Source organism: Carassius auratus, chromosome 15 (genome assembly GCF_003368295.1).
Source record: "Carassius auratus strain Wakin chromosome 15, ASM336829v1, whole genome shotgun sequence".
Classification (NCBI taxonomy): Eukaryota; Metazoa; Chordata; class Actinopteri; order Cypriniformes; family Cyprinidae; genus Carassius; species Carassius auratus.
Window position 1 is genome coordinate 19,494,163 of NC_039257.1, and position 24,833 is coordinate 19,518,995.

General features: G+C 34.8%; 2 protein-coding genes across 2 annotated transcripts; one reads left to right on the plus strand and one right to left on the minus strand.

Annotated features, from left to right (window-relative positions):
* Window positions 1-8,857: 8,857 nt before the first annotated feature.
* LOC113115574 (putative gustatory receptor clone PTE03) lies at window positions 8,858-9,775 on the minus strand. Its single transcript, XM_026283149.1, has one exon. The coding sequence runs from the start codon at window positions 9,773-9,775 to the stop codon at window positions 8,858-8,860; it is 918 nt and encodes a 305-aa protein (XP_026138934.1).
* Window positions 9,776-21,193: 11,418 nt separating this feature from the next.
* On the plus strand, window positions 21,194-22,117 carry LOC113114608 (putative gustatory receptor clone PTE03). The gene has a single exon (XM_026281483.1). It carries the CDS (start codon window positions 21,194-21,196, stop codon window positions 22,115-22,117), a length of 924 nt encoding a protein of 307 aa, XP_026137268.1.
* The last annotated feature ends 2,716 nt before the right edge of the window (window positions 22,118-24,833 follow it).

Below are 24,833 nucleotides of genomic sequence, written 5' to 3' on the forward strand. Positions count from 1 at the left end.
TGTGTTCAGCGAGCACAGAGAGGAGCAGCACTTTCAGTTAAAAAAAAGATACTCTGTTGCTTCTAACTCTATTTTACAAGCAAGTATAGCCAACATCAGTCACAGCACAACCACTGTCTTTATCGTATGTGTATTTGATTTCATTAGACAATATCATGAATAGGATTTTAGTGCAGATTAATGTTTTAGATCTGGTTATGTAGTCTTAATGGACCATGTTTCAGTCATTATAATATTCATTCCGTTGTCTGACAACAGAAACATTAAAATATAGTAATAAAAACAGTTTTATTGCGAATTTGGCTGAATTAAAATGCAGTATGTGAGCATAGGGAGGCAATACAATACGACGCACTTACGTCATAAATATGCTAATTAGCACATGACATCATCAAGTGACATTTAGCGACTTTTCAGATAGGGTTTTGCTACTTTCCACTACATGTTGGTCGAAACAAAGAAGGCAGCATATTCAGCATTTTACCGAAGCGGGAATAAACATCACAATCTGATTATATGTTTCTATGATGACAAACAGAGTTAGTGTACCAGTCACATCACTGAGAATGGCCGAAGTTACACATATGGTGTTTCACTCAATTGAGGCTAAAGCAAAGGTTTTTGGATTACTCACTCACTCTTGAGCGTCTGCCGCGAGAGATTTCAATGTTAAGTCCATGTAGAGGTTCTGCGGCACGAAGGAGGCGTTTAGCGCTGCGTGGGCGCGTCCAGTTCGCACAAATGGGGCGAACTGACTAACACAAATAATGCATCTGTCTTTTCTATCATTTTACTGATTTAATTCTTGCGTGTTTTGTCATTGTGCATGAACACAGTTCATATGTGTGGGGAAAGATAAGCTATTAGAGTAAAAAATATTGTGTTAGGCTGCTTCATGAGTTAATAAGAAAAAAGATTTTATAATTCCTGCAAATGCAACGATGAAGTTCATGTTCTTATGATTTATATTAATCTATGTATCTATATATGTATATATCTATTAATCTATCTATCTATCTATCTATATATCTATTAATTTATCTATCTATATATTTTTCTATCTATGCATCTATTAATGTAAATACAAACTATATGTATACTCTGTCTGACTATAGCCTATCAGTCAGTGTGTAAATTTAAATGTAAGCCTAAATATAACTAAACAAATCACTCTATTAGTCACTATATCACCAAATATCCGCTATCTCAAAATCAAACTCATCTTACAAAAACCCACGAGGTCAAGATGCGTTGACTCTGTTTTTTATACAGATGTGCGATTGTGTGGTCTATACTCGACAGTGTCAATCAAAAGCTGATTTGGCGAACCATGCCACCTGTCAAAACTCTTGTGAAACACTTTGAGGCTGAAGTCACGTTACATGTTTTGAATCAGGCTTCGGATCAGTGTTTAGAAACATCTGTGCTTTGCGTTCTCGCAAAGCTTCGGAACGTCTGTTTTGTGTCACAGCCATCCCTAAGTGTTACCCCTGAGGTGTGTGCAACGGATCCTCCATTCTGGTCACTCCACCAGCTTACAGAGTAAGCCCTTTTCCTATCCAGTCATCCAAACCCTACTCTACAGCTCCTCTGGACTCTCTCACCTGTCACTCACCAGATTCACATCTATACCTGCTTTAATAATGAACCTGTTGAAATATGACCTTGTGTCCCTGAGTCTGCATGTTACAATGAAGCATCAAGCCTCAATTTTAGCTGCATATAGAATCGTAAAATCCAAAAGGCCACACACCACAGGAGAGGAGCTTCTGCTGCCAGCCTGCATAGACATTAAAAACTGATGCATTAGGTATATATATATATATATATATATATATATATATATATATATATATATATATATATATATATATATATATATTTAGAGAGAGAGAGAGAGAGACCTCTAACACTAGCTTTCTCTATTCTTTTTCTATTCTATCTGTTTTCTTTTGATCTATTATATTATTTAAAAGCCCTTGCTACGTGTACTGTGTTTAAGCTAACTGAGACTTGTTATAGCACTTATATATCATTGCTCTTTTTGTTGTTTTTGATTGCTTCCACTGTCCTCATTTGTAAGAGGGCTTTTACACTGGGCTCGTTTGCTGCGGGCCAAGCCTGAGCCCGAGTGCGATTGTTCCTGGTGCCGCCCACAACATTGGTCTGCTTTCACACTTGATAGTTGTATCAAACCCAGGTGCGCTTGCAGTCACCTTACGTCATCGCAAACGCACATGGAAAACGCACGGAGGATACAAAACGACTTTTTTGGGGTGATATTATGAACAACACAATAATTTATTTTAATTATTTAATTTTATTTCATTTTGTTTACATTTTTAGGAATGTGTGGAATCAACCTCGGCTCTCTCGTGTTTTGAGTAAAGAGTGATATTGACAATGTTATGCATGCACGGGATACTTTACTTCCTGAACAAGTGTGCACCCGAGTCCGTGTTGCTTGCATATTTACGTGAACCGTGCCACAGTTTGGGAGCAACTGAACTCAGACCACCTTCTCCAGGTAGTCTCCTGCTGGTACCCCAGTGCGCACCAGGGTCCGATGACAGTGTTCACATTAGCGATTTTTCATGCGAACCGTGCCCCGTTCCGCACTAAACTGCCAGTGTGAAAGTCGATTTGTATAAAAGCATCTGCTAAATGACTAAATGTAAATGTAAATAACATCAGGTTTTCATCATTAATGCACAATCCTTTGATTAATTAGTCACTTAATCATCTCATGAACTTTAACTCTTTGAGGACTTGGGATATGACTTGAAGACTTGCTTGTGATTTGAAAGTCCCACCTCTGATATTTAGAAGTATGGGATCTGCTAGGGACTCTCATGCTTGATTTAATTTCACAACAGAGCATGGTATGGAGTCAAAAAAAAAAAAAACATATTTGATATTATTGCTTCTTAAAAAGAGTAAAGATCCATTAAGATTGCTCCAACTACAGACCAGTATCACTTACCCTATGCTATTTAAAAGTGTATGCTACAATTCTTGCCTCTTGCATTGAAAAAGTAATTCATAACTTATTCAAAGAGGACCATACCGGTTTCATGTACATGATTTTGCAGACTCCCTCCCAAGCCCTTTGTGTTTTATGTTTTATTTTTTTTCACCTGACACAGAAAAAGCCTTTGATGGGCAAGATTTGAACTATATGTGGGCAGTAATGCAATGTTTTGGTGTTGGTGAACATTACATTTCTATGATTAAGACACTACCACTCACCTGAGGCATCAGTCTTAATACCCCACCCCCAACACACAATCACATTCCCTTTACAGTGTGGAATGAGGCAGGATGTCTACTTTCCCCTTTGTTGTTTTGTTTATCCCTTGAACCACTAGCAAAAGACATTCAGAAATCTGACATTCCACCATTTAAGATTCATGACCATAATCATATTATTTTGTTGAATGCTGATGACATTATTTTATATTAACAACATTTTGATGTATCAATAACTGATATAATTAAAGGTCCTATGACAATTTCACTTTCTGAGGTTTATTAACATTAATATGAGTTCCCCTAGCCTGTATATGGTCCCCAAGTTTCTAGAAATTGTAATCGGTGTAAATCAAGATTTTTCTATCTTTCTCTGCCTTTGATAAAATGGAAGCTCAACCGGGCTGATCTTGAATCTCCTCCTTGTGACGTTATAAGGAGAAATGATACCTCCCCTTTCTCTGCTTTGCCCACCCAAATACTTACATATAATTCAGTCGCAATGTCAGCACAGGCGTACAAACAGACTTTTATGATATGGATTTGACAACACCGCCACAAACAGTGAGTAACACAGTTCTCATTAATGCCTGATCTGTGATCAGTGATTTCTGATGTGTAGCTAATTATTCAAGTTCACACAGACTTTCTTTCTAAATCGTTTAATACTCTTAATGCATCAGTGAATCAAGCCAGTGACTATATGATCAATTTTACGTTGTTTCTATTAGTAGCATGAAACAAATCTGTTATTTCAATTGTGATTTACCTACAGAGATCGATCAAAGAACGCTCCCTTTTTTTTCCGGAGCTGTCACACATTGCGAGTATATCTGCACTCTTGCCTAAACTGCAGTTACAATGAATGATGCTGTTACACAGCAAAATCCCCAGTGTTAATTTAACACTCTGAGCGTGGACACATATAAACACTGAAGCAGTGTTAAAAGTAACACTGGAGCAGAGTTGAAGTTAATGAGATAATTAAGAAGTTAATTGAGTTATGTTACAATTTGTGTGTCACCATTATAGTTGTCAGTGTTTGCTATAGTTGGGATCTTGACCCTTCAGTTATTAACTTTAGATTTTGTGTGTCTGTGGTAACTGCGTTATAACATACAGACAGACCAGAGCCAAGGCAATATTATAGATTTGATTGTGGTTTGGACTAATTGCCATTGAGTGACCTGAATCCCTGAGCCCAGGTTTCTTTACTATGTACATAAATTAGGTGGATAAAAAAGTGATTCAGAACTTTTGCCATAATATGACATGTTTTTAAAAGTTAGTTCTACGTAAAGAAAAAAATATTTAGTTCAGACACACAGACATCAAGAATCAGCGTGAGCATCACAACAATGACCACCAAAAAAGCATGTTGTAGCCAATAAAAACTCATCCATGACTCCCATCATGCATTGTGGCATGAATAAATTATGAGCTGAACTGTCTTTTTAACTTTTTATTCTAACTATATTTTATTTTTGCTGTTTTTATGTGAATTTTTAGTATCTAGTTTTGTGATGTTCAGAGTAGATCTGTTTATCTGAATATGCTGTTTGTCACCATTGTTGAGATTCATATGCTGATTCTTGTTATCTGTGTGCCTAAAATTAAAACTCTTCAATAAAAAAAAAAAAACAGAATCATAAGAGATGCCTTCAAAATGTATAGAAAATACAGACTCTTTCGCTGTTGAATCAAAGCTGTTACAATTGATGAGAAGATAATGTAAATGATTTCAGTGCTTAACCCTCTGGAGTCTAAGGGTATTTTTGGGGCCTTGAGAAGTTTTGTCATACCCTGACATTTGTGCTTTTTTCAGTTTCTTATAAATATCTAAATGGGTAAAGTCTAATATCACTGTAATCAGCACAAACTGGGCTATAATAATATGTGAAATGCATGCATGTACATGATTGTATTTTTGAGAAAAAAAATGTTATGCATGGTTAGTGAAAAACTAAAAATGTTAAATCACTTGAATAAGGCAATAAAACACATACATAAAAATGGTTGCCGGAAAAGTTGAGAACTGGAGCTTGTAGCCTAGAATTTTTCTTTCTGAATGATGTGAAAATCATCTTGTTTACTCACTCACAGAAAACAATATATTGATTTAAATTTTCTAAAACACTTTTTGTTGGTAAAAGTCATATGCGAGTAGGCGTCAACTATCATGAATATCATTGTGATTTACACCTGAGAAGACAAAGGCCTGCATAATGAGCTGCATAATGAGCCTCTCATTCAACTGTGCCACTCTGAGGGCAAATTTTTTGGCATCCTTTCTCTAGTCACACAATCCTTCAGAAATTCTTTTAACAATCTTATTTTCTACCATATAAACCCCATTTATTATCATTATTATTATTATTATTAATGTTGAAAAGAGCTGATAATTTTTTTCAGGTTTTTTTTAGGGGGAATAAATCGAAAGAACTGCATTGTTTTTACATTTGTTAGAGTTATCTCTATTTGTCACATTTATATTATTTACATCAAGCTTTTGAATGGTATAGTATTGTATATTGTTATTGAAACTTCATAATGTTTCACTTGATTATACATTTAGTCAGGAATTATAGTTTGGAAAAAGTATTTGGAAAAAGTCTAACTAGTAAAATGTTTACACGTTATGTGAAAACTAGTACAAATAAATAAAAAGAGACTTACTCATGTTTATGATCTCTGCTGAATAAAGCGCTTCATTCTTTTTTCTGAGGAAATCCATTTCTCAAATCCTCAACCACATCACATCTTTTTGGGGTGAATTATGTCTTATTCCTCTCATCGCGAAGCAAACAGTAAAATAAAATAAAAACTTGAAGAATAGTCTCGCTGCTTTTTCTTCTGTGTGGGCGTATTCAAGCCGCGCGCTTCAGTTTGAATCTGAATAGCGCGTTAAGCGCGGGGGCGTGGTCACATTAGATATAATGAGCGGAGATATGAAAAACAGACATTGCGTTGTTTTCATATGGATTACTTTATCTCAGAATATTTGTTTTCGGCAGCACTTGTTTAGTTTAAAAGTAGACATTCCAGGCTTTCTATAGATATCTCTCTCATGTCTCTTCGTTGAGTATTCACGGAGTTACAGTTCATTTTAATGAAATGTTTGTACATGACGATCAGCGGAGATAAAGACTGTAGACAGCGCACCTTGTTTGTTATCTTTATTTTATAAGTGCACAAAGGTTTTTTGTTATTATGTCTGTATCCAAAAAAAACTAGACCCTTTACAGATTCGATAGATGTATTGCTCTTATCTGTACGATTAAAACTGAGAGTGTAATTTAAGTTCTTTTCAGGGTTATCAGGTGAAAATGATTCAAAACGCATATATGCGTTAATCGACTCGAAAGGGTTAAGGTCAAACAATGATTACATTAAAACATAATTATCATATCATCACCTGATGATTTTTGTTCCCAACTAAAGCAAACACTGACCACTATAATGGTGACACACAAATTGTGATTTTCTCGGTTGGTGATTCTGCTTGTTAACATCAGGTGTCTTCAATAATGGTCAATCATAACTCAATTCTTCTTAATTATCTCATTAACTTCAACTCTGCATCAGTGTTACTTTTAACAGTGCTTCAGTGTTTATATGTGTCCACACTCAGAGTGTTAAATTAACACTGGGGATTTTGCTGTGTATGCTGCACAACAAAGCTCTTACTGTATTCATGTGTTTGCTGTTAGTTGTGGTGAAAGCATTTTGTGAGAGAAAACGTGTTGCAATAATATATATTTGAGAGGGGTTCCACATGTAATACACATTTCGAATGCAAAGATGTCAGCCAATCACAACAGTTGTCGTTTACTCAGAGTCTCACAGCAGACACACCCCTTCAAACAGAGCAATCAAGTCAAAGGTCTAATATCAGGCTATAAAAATGCTTTTTATTTCTATATTTTAAATGTAAAAATCATACTAACAATATAAGTACACCTAAGGAAACATTTAAAAGAATTTAAAGAAAAGGAAATAATCCATGCCATGGGACCTTTAAGGAATTTGATCACTTTAGTAGTACAAGATAAAATCTGCTTTAATGCCAATTAACAATGTTTAGGTCCACTCTCCTATTTCCTCAATCATTACTTTTTCATCTTTGATCTAAGTATTGTTATGTGGGTCTAGAATGTTTACACTGCAGAAAACTGACTAGCAACATTACGATCTGCCAACAGCCGAGGAAGAGGAGAATGATGGGGGTCCAGAATATACAAAGATAAAGGTTTGTTTGTATTTTTAGCTTCAACGTTCTCATTTTTGTAAAAGCAATTTCTATAAGCAAGCTGTTTTTTCATATTTTCTTAAAGTATGTACAAGTTAAGATTATAGTAAAAAAACTCAACTAAATACAAAGGGTAATAAGCAAGTTTCAGTTATTTTTTAAGAAAATGTACTGCAGTCATATATGCATCAGTATTTCTGAGATCATCTGAAATAGTTCTGTCCTACTTTTACAGATATTAAATGCAAGCAGACTGTACAAGAACAGATGCTGACCTCTGCCAAAACATATGTGACTAAAGCACTATTCGGACGGGACTGGTTTTCTTAACTACGTTTGAGTTTCGATTCTTACCACCTGACGTCTGTGATTTGCATGTACCAATTCAGACGGGACTAACATTTCCGTGTTTATTACAGAGGTGGGAGGGGCTGTTTTGTGCATCTGGGCGTCACAGAGATCACGCGCTCTGTATGCGTGCATTGCATTCATTCAGAATGATTGCCTTAGTATTATTACACAATAAATACTAAATGGCTAGTATAACAAAACCATGTTAATGTGTGGTTCCTTTAGTTTAACTTGTTTTCCTTTTTTTTTTTTTTTTTTTATTAAAACATTATGTAACTGAGTACATAAATGAACGTGAGCAATCTTACCTGATGCTGATATTACATGGCCGGTATTAACAGTTTACATGATCTTGCTCTTGATTTTATTTTTTTTATTATTATTTATTTGCCGCTAAGCAAATATATCAAACATCCGCGCGGTAAGAGCATCTACGGTAATTCACGTTGGCCAAAACACACAAGGAAACGCGTTGTGAAATAAAATATCACCGGCAATCAAAGACATTCGCATTCGGACAGGATTAGTTTTCTCAGAGGATCACTGAGTTTGCTGAAAAACAGTAGGTAATTTGCTCTGGAATTATCACAGAGGTTGTGTGAGAAAAACACAGACGTGGCAGATTCGGACGGGATTAAAATCACCAAGTACGTCTGTGAAACGCAGATTTCTCTAACGACCCCCTGTAAAACTAGTCCCGTCCGAATAGGGCTTAACACAGACACCACATCACAGTTCATCTTTTTTGTTGCTACTTCAATTGCTTCTTCACTGAGGATGTAGAGACACATAGGAGTAACTGATTATTTATCTCAACATGTTGAGAATTTATAGTAACAGGCTAAATTATAAATAAAATGTATAGTAAATATATAATTGTGGCAAAGATGTACAGTAAAAAGCAAAGTCACAAATTCACAGGTTCTTAAAGTGTAATGCATTAACTATGTCATAATGTACAATACAATCATTGAACTTTGTTAACATTTTGTGCAGCATCTGTTAAATCTATTTGCAAGCTTTTACAATCCATATAATTGTTTTGCGAATTTCAGGAAAATTCAAACCATAAACAAGAGGGTCCAGGATGGGTGGTACAATGAGAAACTCTAATGAAAGAATGATTGACAGCACTAAAGGGAGTTCCAAAGTTGCTACACGGCTCAAAGTGATCCCACAAAAAAGAGCTACTGAGAAATTTAAGAGGATCACTATGTGTGGAATACAAGTTTGATATGCTTTTCTCCTGAAATCTATCGAGGTTTTTCTACAAATTATAAGAATTTTAACATAAGAGTATAATATAAAAGTTAAAGGCATGATAACAGTTGTGGTCAGTATGAAAAAGCCAAAAACATTATTGATAATAGTGTTTGCACAAGAAAGCTTGACAATTTCCCAGTTGTGACAGTACACCTTCCACAGTTTGTTACCACACATCGTGAGTCTGGCATTTAATATACCAGCAATACCAACACAAAGCATTGTATAAATCCAGCCTATAGATATTAAAACAGATAACATAGTGGGTGTCATTATGTTGTTGTATTGTAATGGTTTGCTGATTGCTACATACCTGTCAAATGCCATTAACATTAATATTGTGTTTTCATTTGATGCATATGAATAAATGACAATAGCCTGTAAGATACATGCTGCACGAGAGACTGAGTGTGTATCAAACAGCAAGTCTGTCAGTAACCTTGGGAAAAAAGCAGCTGTTCCAAACAGAGAGTTGATGGCTAAACATGAAATCAGAATATACATGGGCTGGTGCAATGTCCTTTCCAGAACAATTGCAAGAATAATAAGGGCATTAAAGAATATAATTGCACAATATATAATAAATCCTGAACCGAAGAAAGCATATCTTATGTACCCAATATTTTCAAACAACATCAAGTAAAAATATGTTCCATTTTCCATTTTCAATTAAGCAATGAATGGATTCATTGACCTGAGGATGAGAACCAAAGAGTTAATGTGATCTTTATGCACTTAGAAAACAGTTTTGATGGTTATCCGCTTTAGATAACAACAATTTTTAAATAATACATGTGAATATAAAGTACTGTATGAATTATTCAATCAGTTAAACTATATACATGTGATTGCATAGCCAGAAATACCTTATGTGATATGTTCTGAAATCACGTCGTCATCAAATAATGTGCAGAGAATTAGCTCTTCATTTGCTGTGTTTAGAAGAACTAAGAGTGGCCTTTACATTCCATTGTTTTATAGTATAAAACATGTCTCTGGAGACCTCTCTGCTGTGCTTGATTTGCATAAACAGCACAGGTTGTATGACACAGTAGACAAAACTCTTATAACCCAATTTACTAATTAAACTGCAAGCTATTGTTGCAAACAATTTTCTACAGAAAAAAAAAAAAAGATCAAAAAGATCCCAATCAGCAGTGTGTCGCCTAGATTGAAACATATTGTTTCTTTTAGGCATTTTGTTTATATGATTACGGAGGATGACGCTGATTTGTATATGTCACATCCGCCTTCAGTTTCGGCTCACACTGAAATGCTTTTGGATGCAGGTGTGAAGGATCTAGCAGGGATGGCACAATGCTCTACAGTTTGTAGTGATGAGCAAAATGATAAAGCTTCAGGAAAATATTCAGCTGCATTGCAAGAAATATCCGAGGAAAGTAACTGTTTAAGAATGGAAGAAGATAAATCAATTTTTAAAAATCCCAAAAAAGGAAGAACAGTGACAAAGTACTTGATGCTAAAATAAGCCAAAAGGGAAATGAATAGAGATGAAGAGCAGGATACTGAGAGTGATTGTGAGTCTTTTCACTCTAGTGTGGCTCTCTCTCAATGCGAGTTTGATGGACGGGGTTATGAGCTTGATGACAAAGTTATTTCTCAGATCAACTAAAATAAAAGAGGTGTGCAAATGCATGAATATTTTCCGGATCTAAAACAGTTTCTTGAAAAAGCGAAGGGCTTTATGGCAGAGGGTTCTTTCACGAACAAGGAAGTCTACTGATTAAAAAAAAAGGTAGGAGAAATCTTAACAATGCCCTGAATAATGACATTTGTTAACGTTAACAGCAGGAATGCTAATTTTTATTTGCTTTTTGGTTTGATTTTTTCTTTCTTATTAGTCATGAGTGAAGTGCATTTAGCCACTTTGAATGTCATTGGTGCTAGATATTCGAGAAAAAGAACAACAATTTATGAAGTAACTAAAAAGAAAAATATTGATGTTACTTTTTTACAAGAAACCCACAGTAATGTGAAAAATGCTGTTGACTGGTTAAGAGAGTTTGATGGCACTGCTGTGCTAAGCCATAATACTTCTGTCAGTGGCGGAGTGGCCATTTTATTTGCAAAGAATTTTAGTGATTTTAATTGATGAAATTGTTAAAGGTAGGCTCTTGAAAGTTCGAGCAGTTTTTCAAAATTATGTGTTTATCTTTATTTGTGTTTATGTTCCAGCTGTACCAGTTGAAAGATTGTTTTTTAGACACACTGTGTTCGACTTTGCAAAACTGTTGTACTGAAGATTTTTTGTTTCTATAGATGGATATTTTAGTTGTACTGAGCTCAATTTAGATCGGAATCACATGGAGCCTCATTTATATTCACGTAACCATCTTATTCATATTATTAAGAAATATTAATTATGTGATATCTGGAGATCTTTGAATGTCAGTGAAAGGCAGTACACTTGGTTTCACACACGTGATAGTTATTTCTTTGACCAGACTGGATAGATTTTATAGCTTTAATTTTCATCTTAACATTTTTAGTAGGTATTTTATTATGCCAGTAAGTTTTTCAGATCAAAGTATGGTGCAATGTAAGTTTATTCTAAGCTCAATTAAACCCAAAAGTGCATATTGGCATTTTAACACTAAGATGCTAAATGATAATTATTTTAAGGAATCGTTCAAGTCTTTTTGGGAAGTTTATAAAACAATGAAGTGTTCTTTTCATTCATTACAGCAATGGTGGGACATTGGTAATATCCAGATAAAGTAGTTTACACAACAGTACACTCACAATGTCACCAAGGAGTTCGCTCGGTCATTAGAACTTTTGGAAAGAGAGATACTTGAATCTCAGAATTTAGCTCTCTCTACTGGTGAAGTTCGACACATGGAAGATTGCTCTAAGAAGAAAGCACAGTTAGCAGATCTACTGGGGTATAAAACGCAGGGGACTCTGGTTTGTTCACACTTTCAAAGCATTGACCAGATGGATTGCACCATGCAAATACTTTTTCAGGCTGGAAAAAAAGAATGGGCAGAGGCATTTTATTTATGACCTGCATTCTGAAAATGGCTTTTTGTTATCTGACCCTGTTGACATTCAGAGGAGAGCAGTTGTTTTTTTTTTTTTTATAAAAATCTGTACAGAAGCGAGCCTGATTAAGGGTGCTGTATGGAAAGTGTCTTTGAAAGCTTACCTAAAGTCTCTGAGGAGGCTAATGTGGAGCATTCAGGAGTGTTGACCCTGCTAGAACTTTTTAAGGCCCTTCAAAGCCGAGTCTGGGAGGGCACCAGGGCCCAGTTTTTCAAAATGTTTAATCCGGATAAAATTGATCCGGATTTAGTAATCCTTTTTTTGTGATCCGTGATCACGTAATCCAGCTTACTTTTGGAGCCAGTTTTTTAAAGCAGCATCGGATTGGATCAATCTGATCCGGATAAGAACTTTTCAGGATCACCAAATCTGGATAAACAGTGCTGGATAACCAGTGCTCAAACAGGATAGGAAATCACAATGTAGAACTATAGATATGTAAAGAGCAACAAGTAGAATAGCCAGTGTGGGGTCAATATAAGTTTATTTTTATTTGAAATGAAAACCCACACATTTAAAAAAACTAAAAACAAGAAAAACCCCACCCCATCCTCTTCCAGCAGTCCGCTCATCTGAGACCTACAACACAAACACTGTACGTTGAGGATATTTATAACAAGTATGAAGTATAGATGTATTGAAAAAAAAAAAAAAAAGACTTAATGTAAAACATATTTTCGATTGTGATGAATATATATATATCAGTTAGTGACAGAATAAAATTTATTGTTTTTGGTCAATTTTGACAGCTGTTTGGGGGATTATTTTATGAGGCCAAACTCTTTCTACCTTGCTGTAGGCCTATACTGAAAGGCTGAATACGTTAAAGCCTGACGGATGAACAAATAAAATTTAAATTTAAAATTTGGTGGTGTTGGCAGAGTGGATAAGACACATGCCTTTGGCGTGAGAGACCTGGGTTCGAATCCACTGTGAGACACCAATGTGTCCCTGAGCAAGACACTTAACCCCTAATTGCTCCAGAGGCGTGCGACCTCTGACATATGTAGCAATTGTAAGTCGCTTTGGATAAAAGTGTCAGCTAAATGTAATGTAATGTAATGATCCAAATATAGTATTATTTGATGAATTTTTTAAGTTTTCATTACATTTTGGGCATGAAATCCACACTGAATCCACCCTTCTGATGGGATCAGTTTAATCCAGATTTTTTGGATCAAAGTGATCCAAATCCTACAAAAAAGTAAAAAAAAAAAAAACCAAACTAAAGGTTTGATCCGGATCAAAACCAAGATTGGATTACGTGATCTAATCCAATTATGTAATCCGTTTTTTCTTTTGAAAAACACATTTTCAAGATTTGATCCAATCCGTTATCCAAAATCCTACTGGATTACTTTTGGAAAAAGGGGGCCCAGGAGTGGATGGCCTCCCAGTTGACTTTTATAAAGCTTTTTGGTTGGAATTGGGAGAGGATCTGCTTGAGGTACTGAGTGCCAGCTTGTTAGAGGGTAAGGTGTATTGTATACCTGATATATCTATTTTTTGATAATCTTTCTTTAATTCGAGATATTTTTTCATGTTTCTAAATTGTTAAATCTAGATTGTGACTTGTTATCTCTGGATCAGGGGAAGGCTTGAGCAATCATATTTGTGGAACACTTTAGCTGCTTTTTTAAATATGATCAAAGTACTCTATTGTGATGTTTAGAGTGCACTGAAAATTAATGGTGGCTTATGTACTCCTTTTTTGGGTTCTTAGGGTGTCAGACAAGGTTGTTCCTTGTCTGGAATGTTGTACTGTTTGGCTATTGAGCCACTTCTTCATCAGATAAGAATACATTTATGTGGTTTGTGTCTACCAAATTGTAATAATAATATTAATCAATTTTGACAGCTGTTTGGGGGATTATTTTATGAGGCCAAACTCTTTCTACTTTGCTGAAAATTAATGGTGGCTTATGTACTCCTTTTTTGGGTTCTTAGGGTGTCAGACAAGGTTGTTCCTTGTCTGGAATGTTGTACTGTTTGGCTATTGAGCCACTTCTTCATCAGATAAGAATACATTTATGTGGTTTGTGTCTACCAAATTGTAATAATAATATTAATCAATTTTGACAGCTGTTTGGGGGATTATTTTATGAGGCCAAACTCTTTCTACTTTGCTGTAGGCCTATACTGAAAGGCTGAATACGTTAAAAATATTAATTTGTCAGCTTATGCTGATGATATTGTGGTGTTGATTTATAAACAAAGTGATGTACACTCTTTACTTAACTTAATCAAAGATTTTCGAAAATTGTCTTCTGCTAAGGTTAACTATTAAAAGTAAAGCTTATTTTGGGTCAGTGGTCTAATGGGATACCTTGTCTGCCTGATGGGTTGTGTTGGGGCAGGGGAGGCTTAAAGTATTTAGGAATTTATTTGGGAGATGATAGTTTTTTTACAGAAAAATTGGGAGGGGGTATTGGAAAAAGTCAAAGGGCGCTTGGATAAATGGAAATGGTTACTTCCAAATATGTCCTACGGAGGGCGGGCTCTTATTGTCAACAATCTAGTTGCTTCCTGACTTTGGCATAGAATGGCCTGTGTAGACCCTTCTCCACAGTTTTTATCTGGAGTTCAAGCCACTCTTGTGAATTTTTATTGGGATAAACTACATTGGGTTCCTCAGAGTATTTTATACCTCCCCAAAGAAGAAGGTGGACAAGGTTTAATTCATTTACAAAGTAGAGTTGCTGCATTTTGTTTAGTTTCTAAAAAGGTTTTTGGATGGTTCAACAAATTGTAGCTGGCGTTTTGCTAGCTGCACAATTCTGCGTACTGTTGGAGGTTTTGGCAGAGTTGTAAAAAATACTCAAACATGTTACTCAAGTGAAAGTGTACAAGTACTCAGTGAAAATTTTACTCAGATAAAACTACAACTGGTCAAAATCATACTTGAGTAAAAGTAAAAAAGTACAACTTTAAGTTAGTAGGAGTACTTTTTTTTTTCCTGACAGACAATACAGAAGAATGGTTAAAGGGAGAGAACGTAAAAAAAATCAATGGCACGGGTCAAAAATGTATATTTAGTTTAACAAAAAGGGAAAGGGATTAAAAGGAAACTCCATCATTTCCACCCTCATGTCATACTATATGACTTTCATTTATCAGACGAACACAAACTAAGAGTTTTAGAAAACAAAATTTTATTTTTTTAAGTAACACTTCAAAAATTATACACAAAGAGAATGACAGGAACTAATGCAACCCCTGTTAATGAATCACTGTCTTCTTCAGTGAAACGATATGAAAGAAAAATACAAATACCAATATTTTAATCTTGATCGTCGTGGTCACTTTGTGTGGTTTCTGAAGTGGTCCTGTCCCCTTGCATTATATGGACTAAAAATCTTTGCTTGTGTTCATGTGAAGAAAGAATATCCCACATAGCAAACGGACTCAAGTAGGGGTAACTGCAGCCTGGAGCAATGGGCGTGGCAAAAGGTGGGCGTGTCGAAAGGTTTCTCATTGTTGGAAAGAAAGGGGGCGCGGCAAAAGGTTTAGCGAAAACTGGATGTTCCGCCTAATCGCTATTGGCCTATAGATGAATAGAAAGCGATAAATTAAACACATAATCCTATAAAACCAATTGAAATTCATCCAATGTAAAAACAGCATTAATGATGTAAATTATCTTATTGTAAATTACTTTCGAAAGTACCTTCAAAACGGCTTACTGCACCACCGCACGTTTAGGTCTTAGTTTATCAATAATCAAAAACAGATTCCAATTATTTATGAGAATACAAACGTATCTTAACACAGTTAGTCGCACTTGATGTTCTTAAAGGGGGGGTGAAATGCTCGTTTTCACTCAATATCCTGTTAATCTTGAGTACCTATAGAGTAGTACTGCATGCTTCATAACGCCGAAAAGTATTTAGTTTTATTATATTCATAAGAGAAAGATAGTCTTTTCCGATTTTTCCCAGAAAAACACGAGCGCCTGGAGGCGTGACGTGTGGGCGGAGCTAAAGAATCACGAGCGCCAGTAGGCTTTTTCGGTTGAGAGCGTTTGAAAGCTGTGACAGCTGTGAAGGCTGAAACTGAACGAGAGCAGCAGCAGCAACGACTCGCTCCGAGCGGTGCTCGAACCCGAGTCTCCGCTGGGAGGCGGAAGCACTAACAAGGAGGCAGAGATATTTTAAGCAATTTTACTCACCGCCTGTGGTTCCAACACACAATCGTGACCCTTTTTCGTTGGGACTGCATTATCCTTAAGAAGTAAACGATGTGCAAATCCGTCGTCAAACTGGGCTTTGTTTGTCAAACAAGCATTTTAGAAATGCAGGGAACAAACATAAACACTTGCACAACTCCGTTGATGCTCTGTAAAAATAAACTCCATCCACTGGTCCCTTAATGCTGTTTTTTCTTTGGTAATCTGTGCAGGGTTGTCTTGCCCTGGCAACCAAAAACACACTCCTTTTGTAACATTTCGCAACGCTCTCGCTCTGATCAGTGAATGCCTGTTGTGCTCTCACTCAGTGCTCTGCTTCCGGCAGAAATGCCTTAGGACCCATATAAGGAAATTCCGCTCCATCTAACGTCATACAGAGCCATACTCAAAAAAAAACTTTCCGAAACTTGTGACAAACCGGAAGGAGTATTTTTGGAACAGAAATACTCCTTCAAACGTACAACTTAATTTTTGAAACTTTGTCCATGTTTACCCCCCCCCCCCCTTTAAGGTAAAGTCATTTAAAGTCAGCTGTATTTGTTAACATTAGAGAACTAACAAGAACAAACAACTTACAGCTGCATTTTTATTAACTAACAAAGTTTAATAAATACTGTATCAAATGCATTGCTCATAGTTAATGTTAGTTAATACATCGGTCAAAAAATGAAACTTTATTGTAAAGTGTCACACTAGAAAACTAGGTTTTACCTGATAGAGAAAAATTAGTAAAAATTTAAAAACTAATACATTTAAAAATTAGTCAGAAGAGTTTAGTAACCTTGTTGTTAAGTGACATTAAGCAATTAAGCAAACAGACACAGCTTTATCCACTAAAACATTTATTTAGCTTTCAGTTTCAGTCACCAATTCAAGTAAAAAGGTAGATAGACAAGAAGTAACCAATAAGTAGAATAAAATATCCAATAAAAAAGCGCAAGTGTCTGAGAGTGCAAGTCTGCAGCCAGACCCTTCTCCATTATATTATATTATAATACAACTGTACTACTGACTCTTCACTGAGTCCCAAAAGTACATATGCTTCCTGTGCATGGTTTCTAAAAGAATGGAATCAGAAAAAAGTTGAATGGCACTCATCTATACCACAGGTTATACTAATATTTACATTTATTCATTTAGCAGATGCTTTTATTCAAATCAACTTACAAATGAGGACAGTGGAAGCAATCAAAAACAACAAAAGAGCAATGATATATAAGAGCTATAACAAGTCTCAGTTAGCTTAACACAGTACACGTAGCAAGGGCTTTTTAAATAATATAATAAATAAAAAGAAAGAAAACAGATGGAATAGAAAAAGAATAGCGCAAGCTATTTGGTTAATGTGCATGTACCACTCCAACATGTTGGATTAACTTCAAAAGAGTGAATGTCCTTCGAGTGCATTTTGGGCAATGGTACAGTCAAGGCATGATGATCTAATACAAGAGGCAAATCATTCAGAGTAAAGTTACTGAAAGTGCTTGTCTCCATCTTCTAATGTTGACAATGTCCCTCTGAAGGAAAGTCAGTGTCTTTCTCAGGTGTGGTGGATATGCAATGTTGAAAGTAAAATACATCCAGAAGACTTTTATGAAGGCCTCATCAAGGCTGGTGCACTGGCACTCATCTGTTCCATCTTCTGTCACCACATTGAGCCCTCGAACTATGATTGACATTTTACAGTCAGTATCCATCAGGTGTATGGTAGGAAAGATGTAGCCGGGTCCCCCATCATAAAATAAATAAATAAAAAGAATAATAACAACAACAACAATAATAATAAAAATAAATAGAAAAAAAGAAAACACTTTTCAGATTTTTCAGATTCTGTTGCATCCTCTTTGGCTCAGACAGTGCAGCTACATACACTGCAGAACTGCAGAAATAATCAAAAGCTAATGTATTAGGTTCACAATATGGTTCTCGTATACACTGATAAATCTTACATTGTTTTCTAAAACTATTGCTTTACATTTTTAACAGATGGGCTAAAAAGGTACAGAAGAATATTACCTGAAAAGATTTGAAACAAGTTATTTTACAGTTGATAAAACAGATAGAATATATATATATATAGCCTGCAAACTGTCTTTGGGCTGATGTTTGTGCTTGTTTCTCTATGAGATAATTGTTCATATATTATAATATATATTCTGATCTATAACTCCTCCCTGAACCCTCTGGCCTGTATCTTGGTCTCTCATTGGCTGTAGGTCAATGCCGATATAGTTTTCAGTCAGAAATCATTGCACACAGCGTGATTGTGAATCCAGATATTTAGCATGTGTGATGATCCAAGTAGTTGTAGTACTTTATTTTGGCCAGCAGGTGTCTTTGGGTACACACTTTCTGTGTCTTCAGGTTAAACCTCTGGAGTCGATTAACACGTATACACGTTATGAGTCATTTTCTCCTGATAACCCCGAAAAGAACATAAATTACACTTTCAGTTTTTATCGTACAGATAAGAGCAATACATCAATCGAATCTGTAAAGGGTTTACTTTTTTTGTATACAGACATAATAGCAACAGAACTTTGTGCACTTATAAAATAAAGATAACACAAAAGGTGTGCAGTGTGCCGCCTTGGTTTTCAGTGATCTACATTTAGAAATGCGTCATTAAAATGAACTGTAACTCCATGAATACTCAACAATGAGACATGAAAGAGAAATCTATAGAAAGACTGACATGTCTACTTTTAAACTAAACAAGTGCTGCCGAAAACAGATATTCTGTGATAAATTAATCTATATTTAATAATAAACGCGATGTCTGTTTTTCACATCTCCCTGCATTATCTTCTAATGGACCACCCCAGCCCCCGCGCTGAACGCTCAATTCAGATTCTAATGTTTCACTGAAGCGCGCAGCTTGAATACGCCCATGCAACAGAAGGCAACGCAGCGAGACTTTTTCTTTTTTCTTTTTTTTTATTGTTTGCTTCACGATGAGAGGAATAAGACATAATTCACCCCAAAAAGATGTGATGTGGTTGAGGTTTTGAAATTTGGATTTCCTCAGAAAAAAAGAATGAAGCACTTTATATTACAGTCTCTTTTTATTTATTCACATACTTGTACTAGTTTTCACATAACGTGTAAACATTTTACTATTTAGACTTTTTCCAAAGACTTTTTCCAAACTATAATTCCTGACTAAATGTATAATCAAGTTAAATATTATGAAGTTTCAATAACAATATACAATACTATACAATTCAAAAGCTTGATGTAAATAATATAAATGTAACAAAGAAATGTAACTGTAACAAATGTAACAAACAATGCTGTGATCATAATAATAACAATAAATGTTTTTTTCTTTTTTTGTAGAAAACAAGAATGTTAAAAGGATTTCTGAAGGATTGTTTGACTGGAGTAATGATGCAAAAAAATTCAGTTTGAAAATCGGCTTTGATTGTTCCTAATAAACTGTTTTAACTGCACTCCCAAGTGTATATTAAATTATGTTGTGGAATAATTAAATATATTCTAAATAAACTACAAACATAAAATTATATAGATTTATTTTGTCCTCACATTCTTTCTTGTAACTCCTCCCTCTCAGTGGCACAGATGACTGAAAGGCTCATTATGCAGCTCATTATGCAGGCCTTTGTCTTCTCAGATGTAAATCACAATGATATTCATGATAGTTGACACCTACACGCATATAATTTTTACCAACATAAAGTGTCTTAGAAAATTTAAATCAATATATTGTTTTCAGTGAGTGAGTAAATAAGATGATTTTCACATAATTTAGAAAGAAAAATTCTAGGCTACAGTTCACAAAAGTCCCAGGAACCAATGTTCTGTATGTATATTATTGCCTTATTCAAGTGATTTAACATTTTTTGTTTTTCACTAACCACGCATAACTTTTTTTTCTCAAAAACACAATCATGTACATAAATGTGGCTCACATATTATTATAGTCCAGATTGTGCTGATTACAGTGAGATCAGACTTAAGCCGTTTAGATGTGTATAAGAAACTGAAAAAAGCACAAATGTCAGGGCATGACAAAACTTCTCCAGGCCCCAAAAATACCCATAGGCTCCAGAGGGTTAAACAAAATGCGTTCATTGCGTTCTGCTGACCTCATTTGCTTGCCTACATAATCATCAGTAAAACTTTTTTCTGAGATCTGAGGTTTATATCACTGTATTAGTGCACTGGCGCATTCGCATCATTGAGGAACCTTGGAGTGTGACATATGAGGGCAACCCCAGTATTACAGGACAGTAGCAGACAAGCCATGATACAAGTTACAGAAACTAAGCAAACAAAAGCAATATATGTCTTCCTCAGATGTAATGTTTGTTCTGTACATCAGCGTTGGGTAAAACAGCATTATAATGTCCTTTGTGGCAGAGAAAGCTGCTAACGTGTAGGCAGGGATGTACTGGCCATCGGGACTATAAGAGTCTGTTCTGTTTATTCAAATCACGCACAACAAAGATGTCTCCAGAGACATGTTTTATACTATAAAAGAGCATGTACTGGCGACTCTTAGTTCTTCTAAACTACAGAACGAGTAGAGCTAATTCTCTGCACATAAACATATTATTTGAAGATGAAGTGATGGTAATTTCAGATCTTATCACACAAGGTATTTCTGGTAGTGCAATCACATGAATATTGTTTAAATGATTGAATAATTCATAGAGTACTTTATATTCACATGATGTATTATTTAAAACATTGTGGTTATCTAAAGCTGATAACCATGAAAACTGTTTATTTGTAAGATAAATAAAGGTCAAAAGGTTAACGTTTTCTGTTCTCATCCTCAGGTCAATGAATCCATTCTTTGCAAAATGGAAAATGGAACATATTTTTACCTGATGTTGTTTGAAAATATTGGGTGCATAAGATATGTTTTTTTCGGTTTAGGATTTATTCTATATTGTGCTATTGTTTTATTTAATTTCCTTATTATTCTTGCAGTTTTTCTTGAAAGGACATTGCACCAACCCATGTATATTTTGATTTCTTGTTTATCTATCAACTGTTTGTTTGGAACAACTACTTTTTTCCCAAGGTTACTGACAGACTTGATATCTGATACACACTTAGTCTCCCGTGAAGCATGTATCTTACAGGCTTTTGTCATTTATTCATATGCATCAAATGAAATCACAATCTTAATGTTAATGGCATTTGACAGGTATGTAGCAATAAGTAAACCATTACAATACAACAACATAATGACCCCCAGGATTTTATCTGTTTTAATATCTATAAGTTGTATTTATCCAATGCTTTGTCTTGGTATTTCTGGTATATTAAATGCAAGACTCACAGTGTGTGGTAACAAACTGTGGAAGGTTTACTGTCACAATTTTGAAATTGTCAAACTTTCTTGTGCAAACACTATTGTTAATAATGTTTTTGGCTTGTTCATATTGGCCACAACTCTTATCATGCCTTTAAGTTTTATATTATACTCTTATGTTAAAATTCTTATCATTTGTAGAAAAAGCTCAATAGATTTCAGGAGAAAAGCATATCAAACCTGTGTTCCACACATAGTGATCCTCTTAAATTTCTCATTAGCTATTTTTTGCGAGATCACTTTGAGTCGGGTTGCAACTTTGGAACTCCCTACAGAGCTTTCAGTTATTCTTTCATTAGAGTTTCTCATTGTACCACCCATCCTGGACCCTCTTGTTTATGGTTTGAAATTTCCTGAAATTCGCAAAAAAGTTAAATGCATTATAAAATCTTGCAAAAAGCTTTAACAGATGCTGCACAGAATGTTAACAAAGTTCAATGATTGTATTGCATAAATTATGTAATCATGGTGTACATCACATTCTGTGAAATTGAACCTTTGTTTTACTGAAAATCTTTGCCAAAATTATATATTTAATATATTTATTATACATTTTATTTTAAATTTAGCCTGTTGCTGGATTCATGACATGGTTCAGACCCTCGGTCACCTCTCAGATAACAAATATATCAGATTTCATACATTGCCTGTGAAATAAGTATATGCAATAAAATAAATGGATATAAATTGATTCAAATGTTTAATAAATTATTCCCACACTTCATGAAATTAAGCATACCATTTATCTTGTTTTAAATGGTTATTTTGTCATCATTGCTCTATCCAGCTAAATAAAACAAAAGATTAAAGGGTGATTCCCCCCACAAAATCAATCTTTTGTTTTAGTGTTAAAAAGTGTATATAAGCAAAAATTATCATGGAGCGAAAGTTTGCCTGATGAATATTATACATTGTGATTTTTAAAAGATTTAATACTTTGGAAGTGAATTTTGCAAGGTGAATATTAATTATTAAATTTTTAATTATGAAAATGCATGTGAAATATTTGGGATTGAAATATTCACAGCTTAAATAACCAAATATGTTAAATTTCAGAACCTAAAAATGCAAGCCCTGGGGGGAAAAAGGCAATAAAATGCAAGCACTGTTTAATGCAATGCTTTATTTATTTATTTATTGTTTATTTATTCAATGACTGATATTCAATGCGCTTTTTTGTTTCAAAGACATAAAGCATTATTCTGTCTTCCATAGCTGTCCTTACAGCACCCATAGCATACACTTTTAAGATGGTGCTGCTGTATGATGTGGCAATGATGGTACAGAATGTTTTGCCCCAGAAGAGTCTTGTTACCATATGACCATTTTTTTGTGACCTTTCCTAATTATATCTCGAAAATGTGTAGGCTTTTTTGCACTAATTATTGTTTTTTGTAACACGTAATTTAAACACCAAAACCTAAGGTGTTAAGGTGGGCCAAACAAGGCAATATGCTTACTGGCCACCTGAATTGTTATTGTTATTATTATTATTTTTGTTTTTTTTTATAAGCACCACACTTTTTTAAAGCATTAGAGTGAGATTGAAATTTCTACCTACCATAATTTTATGCAATATTCTGATATCTAATCGTTAAAACTAATGTTACTGTTAAAGTTAACATGCATTTTGAAAGTTTTTTAACAAGTGTTAAGCTTAAGCTGTTAAATTTATTTAACGTGACTGACACTCCCTCTGAGTCAGAATAAACCAATATTCCGGAGTAATTCATTTACTCAAACAGTACACTGACTAACTGCTGTGAAGACCGAACTGAAGATGAACACTGAGCAGAGCCAGATGACGAACGAACACGGCCACTGCTGGAGCAGTTTTCGTTCTCGAGTCAAGAACCGGTAGCATCAGTTTTCGTATCACCAATATGCTGAACTGAGAACCGTTTCTGTTGGACGCGTCCAATTTGAGAACTGATGATCTGATTCTCGTTCTCGAGTCAAGAACCGGTTGCATCTTGCATGATTTCTGAAAGTTCTGTACTGTATTTATAGTTAATGATGACACATTCACAAATTGAGTTTGTAGTAAACAGAACATGAAGAGCAGCTGATGAAACTGAACTGCAGCATGTGCCGGTTAGAGCGGTTCTCGAGTCAAGAACCGGTTGTATCCATTAAAAATAAAACGCATCCATTATTTCATTATTACATAATGATTTAATTTCTATAGTCTTTTTTAAATTATTATTATGCAAATAGACTATAACAATATTTACAAAAAACAAATAAAATGCAAAAAAACAAATTCAGAGACTAACATAACATACATATCAGTACGATTTGTGTGTGTGTGTGTGTTTGTTAGTGTAACTGGGTGAGGGAGTATGAAATATATGAATAAAGGGGGCTGTAGGGAAGTACAACAGACTTAACCAAAAAAAAAAAAAAAAAAATAAATAAATAAATAAATATATATATATATATATATATATATATATATATATATATATATATATACACACATACATATATACACACATAACAATAGCAATAGTACTAATAATAACAATAATAATAATAATAATAATAATAATGATGATAATAAATCCAATTAATAAGAATAGACAAATGGTAATAATAGTATTATCAGTCGTAGTAATGATAAACATATATTAACAAATATTTCTTCCAGAATGAGGGGGAGGTTAAAGGATCAGGAAAAGGACAAATAAAATAGTAGTAGTAGTAATAATAATAATAATAATAATAATAATAATAATAATAATAATATTGACACAGCCATTGAAAGTAATGATAATAGTAGTAGTTGCAATAATAATAATAATATTGATACAACTATTAATGATAAGGTATTGTAAAGCTGCCTCTGACATCCCTCATGGCCATGGCATATGATAGACCCCCGCCAGCGTGTAGTTGCAAGGGGTTATCAAGGTGAGGTGCTTCGGGGCCCAGGGTCACCAAATCCAAACTCATTTCCAGCCGTCCCAGACATGCCACGCTTACCCTGTCTTGTGTGTTTTTTTTTGTTTTTGTTTTTTATGAATATGGCTGCTTTCATTGTTATCCTCATGATATGTTTGTCAACTAGTGTGTAATGCATTTAAAAAAGTATGGCGTGTAACATGGAGCAGCCCAGTACA

Coding starts and splice junctions, on each gene's coding strand:
- LOC113115574 (XM_026283149.1), bottom strand. CDS start 9,775: ATGGAAAATGGAACATATTTTTACTTGATGTTGTTTGAAAATATTGGG.
- LOC113114608 (XM_026281483.1), top strand. CDS start 21,194: ATGGAAAATGGAACATATTTTTACCTGATGTTGTTTGAAAATATTGGG.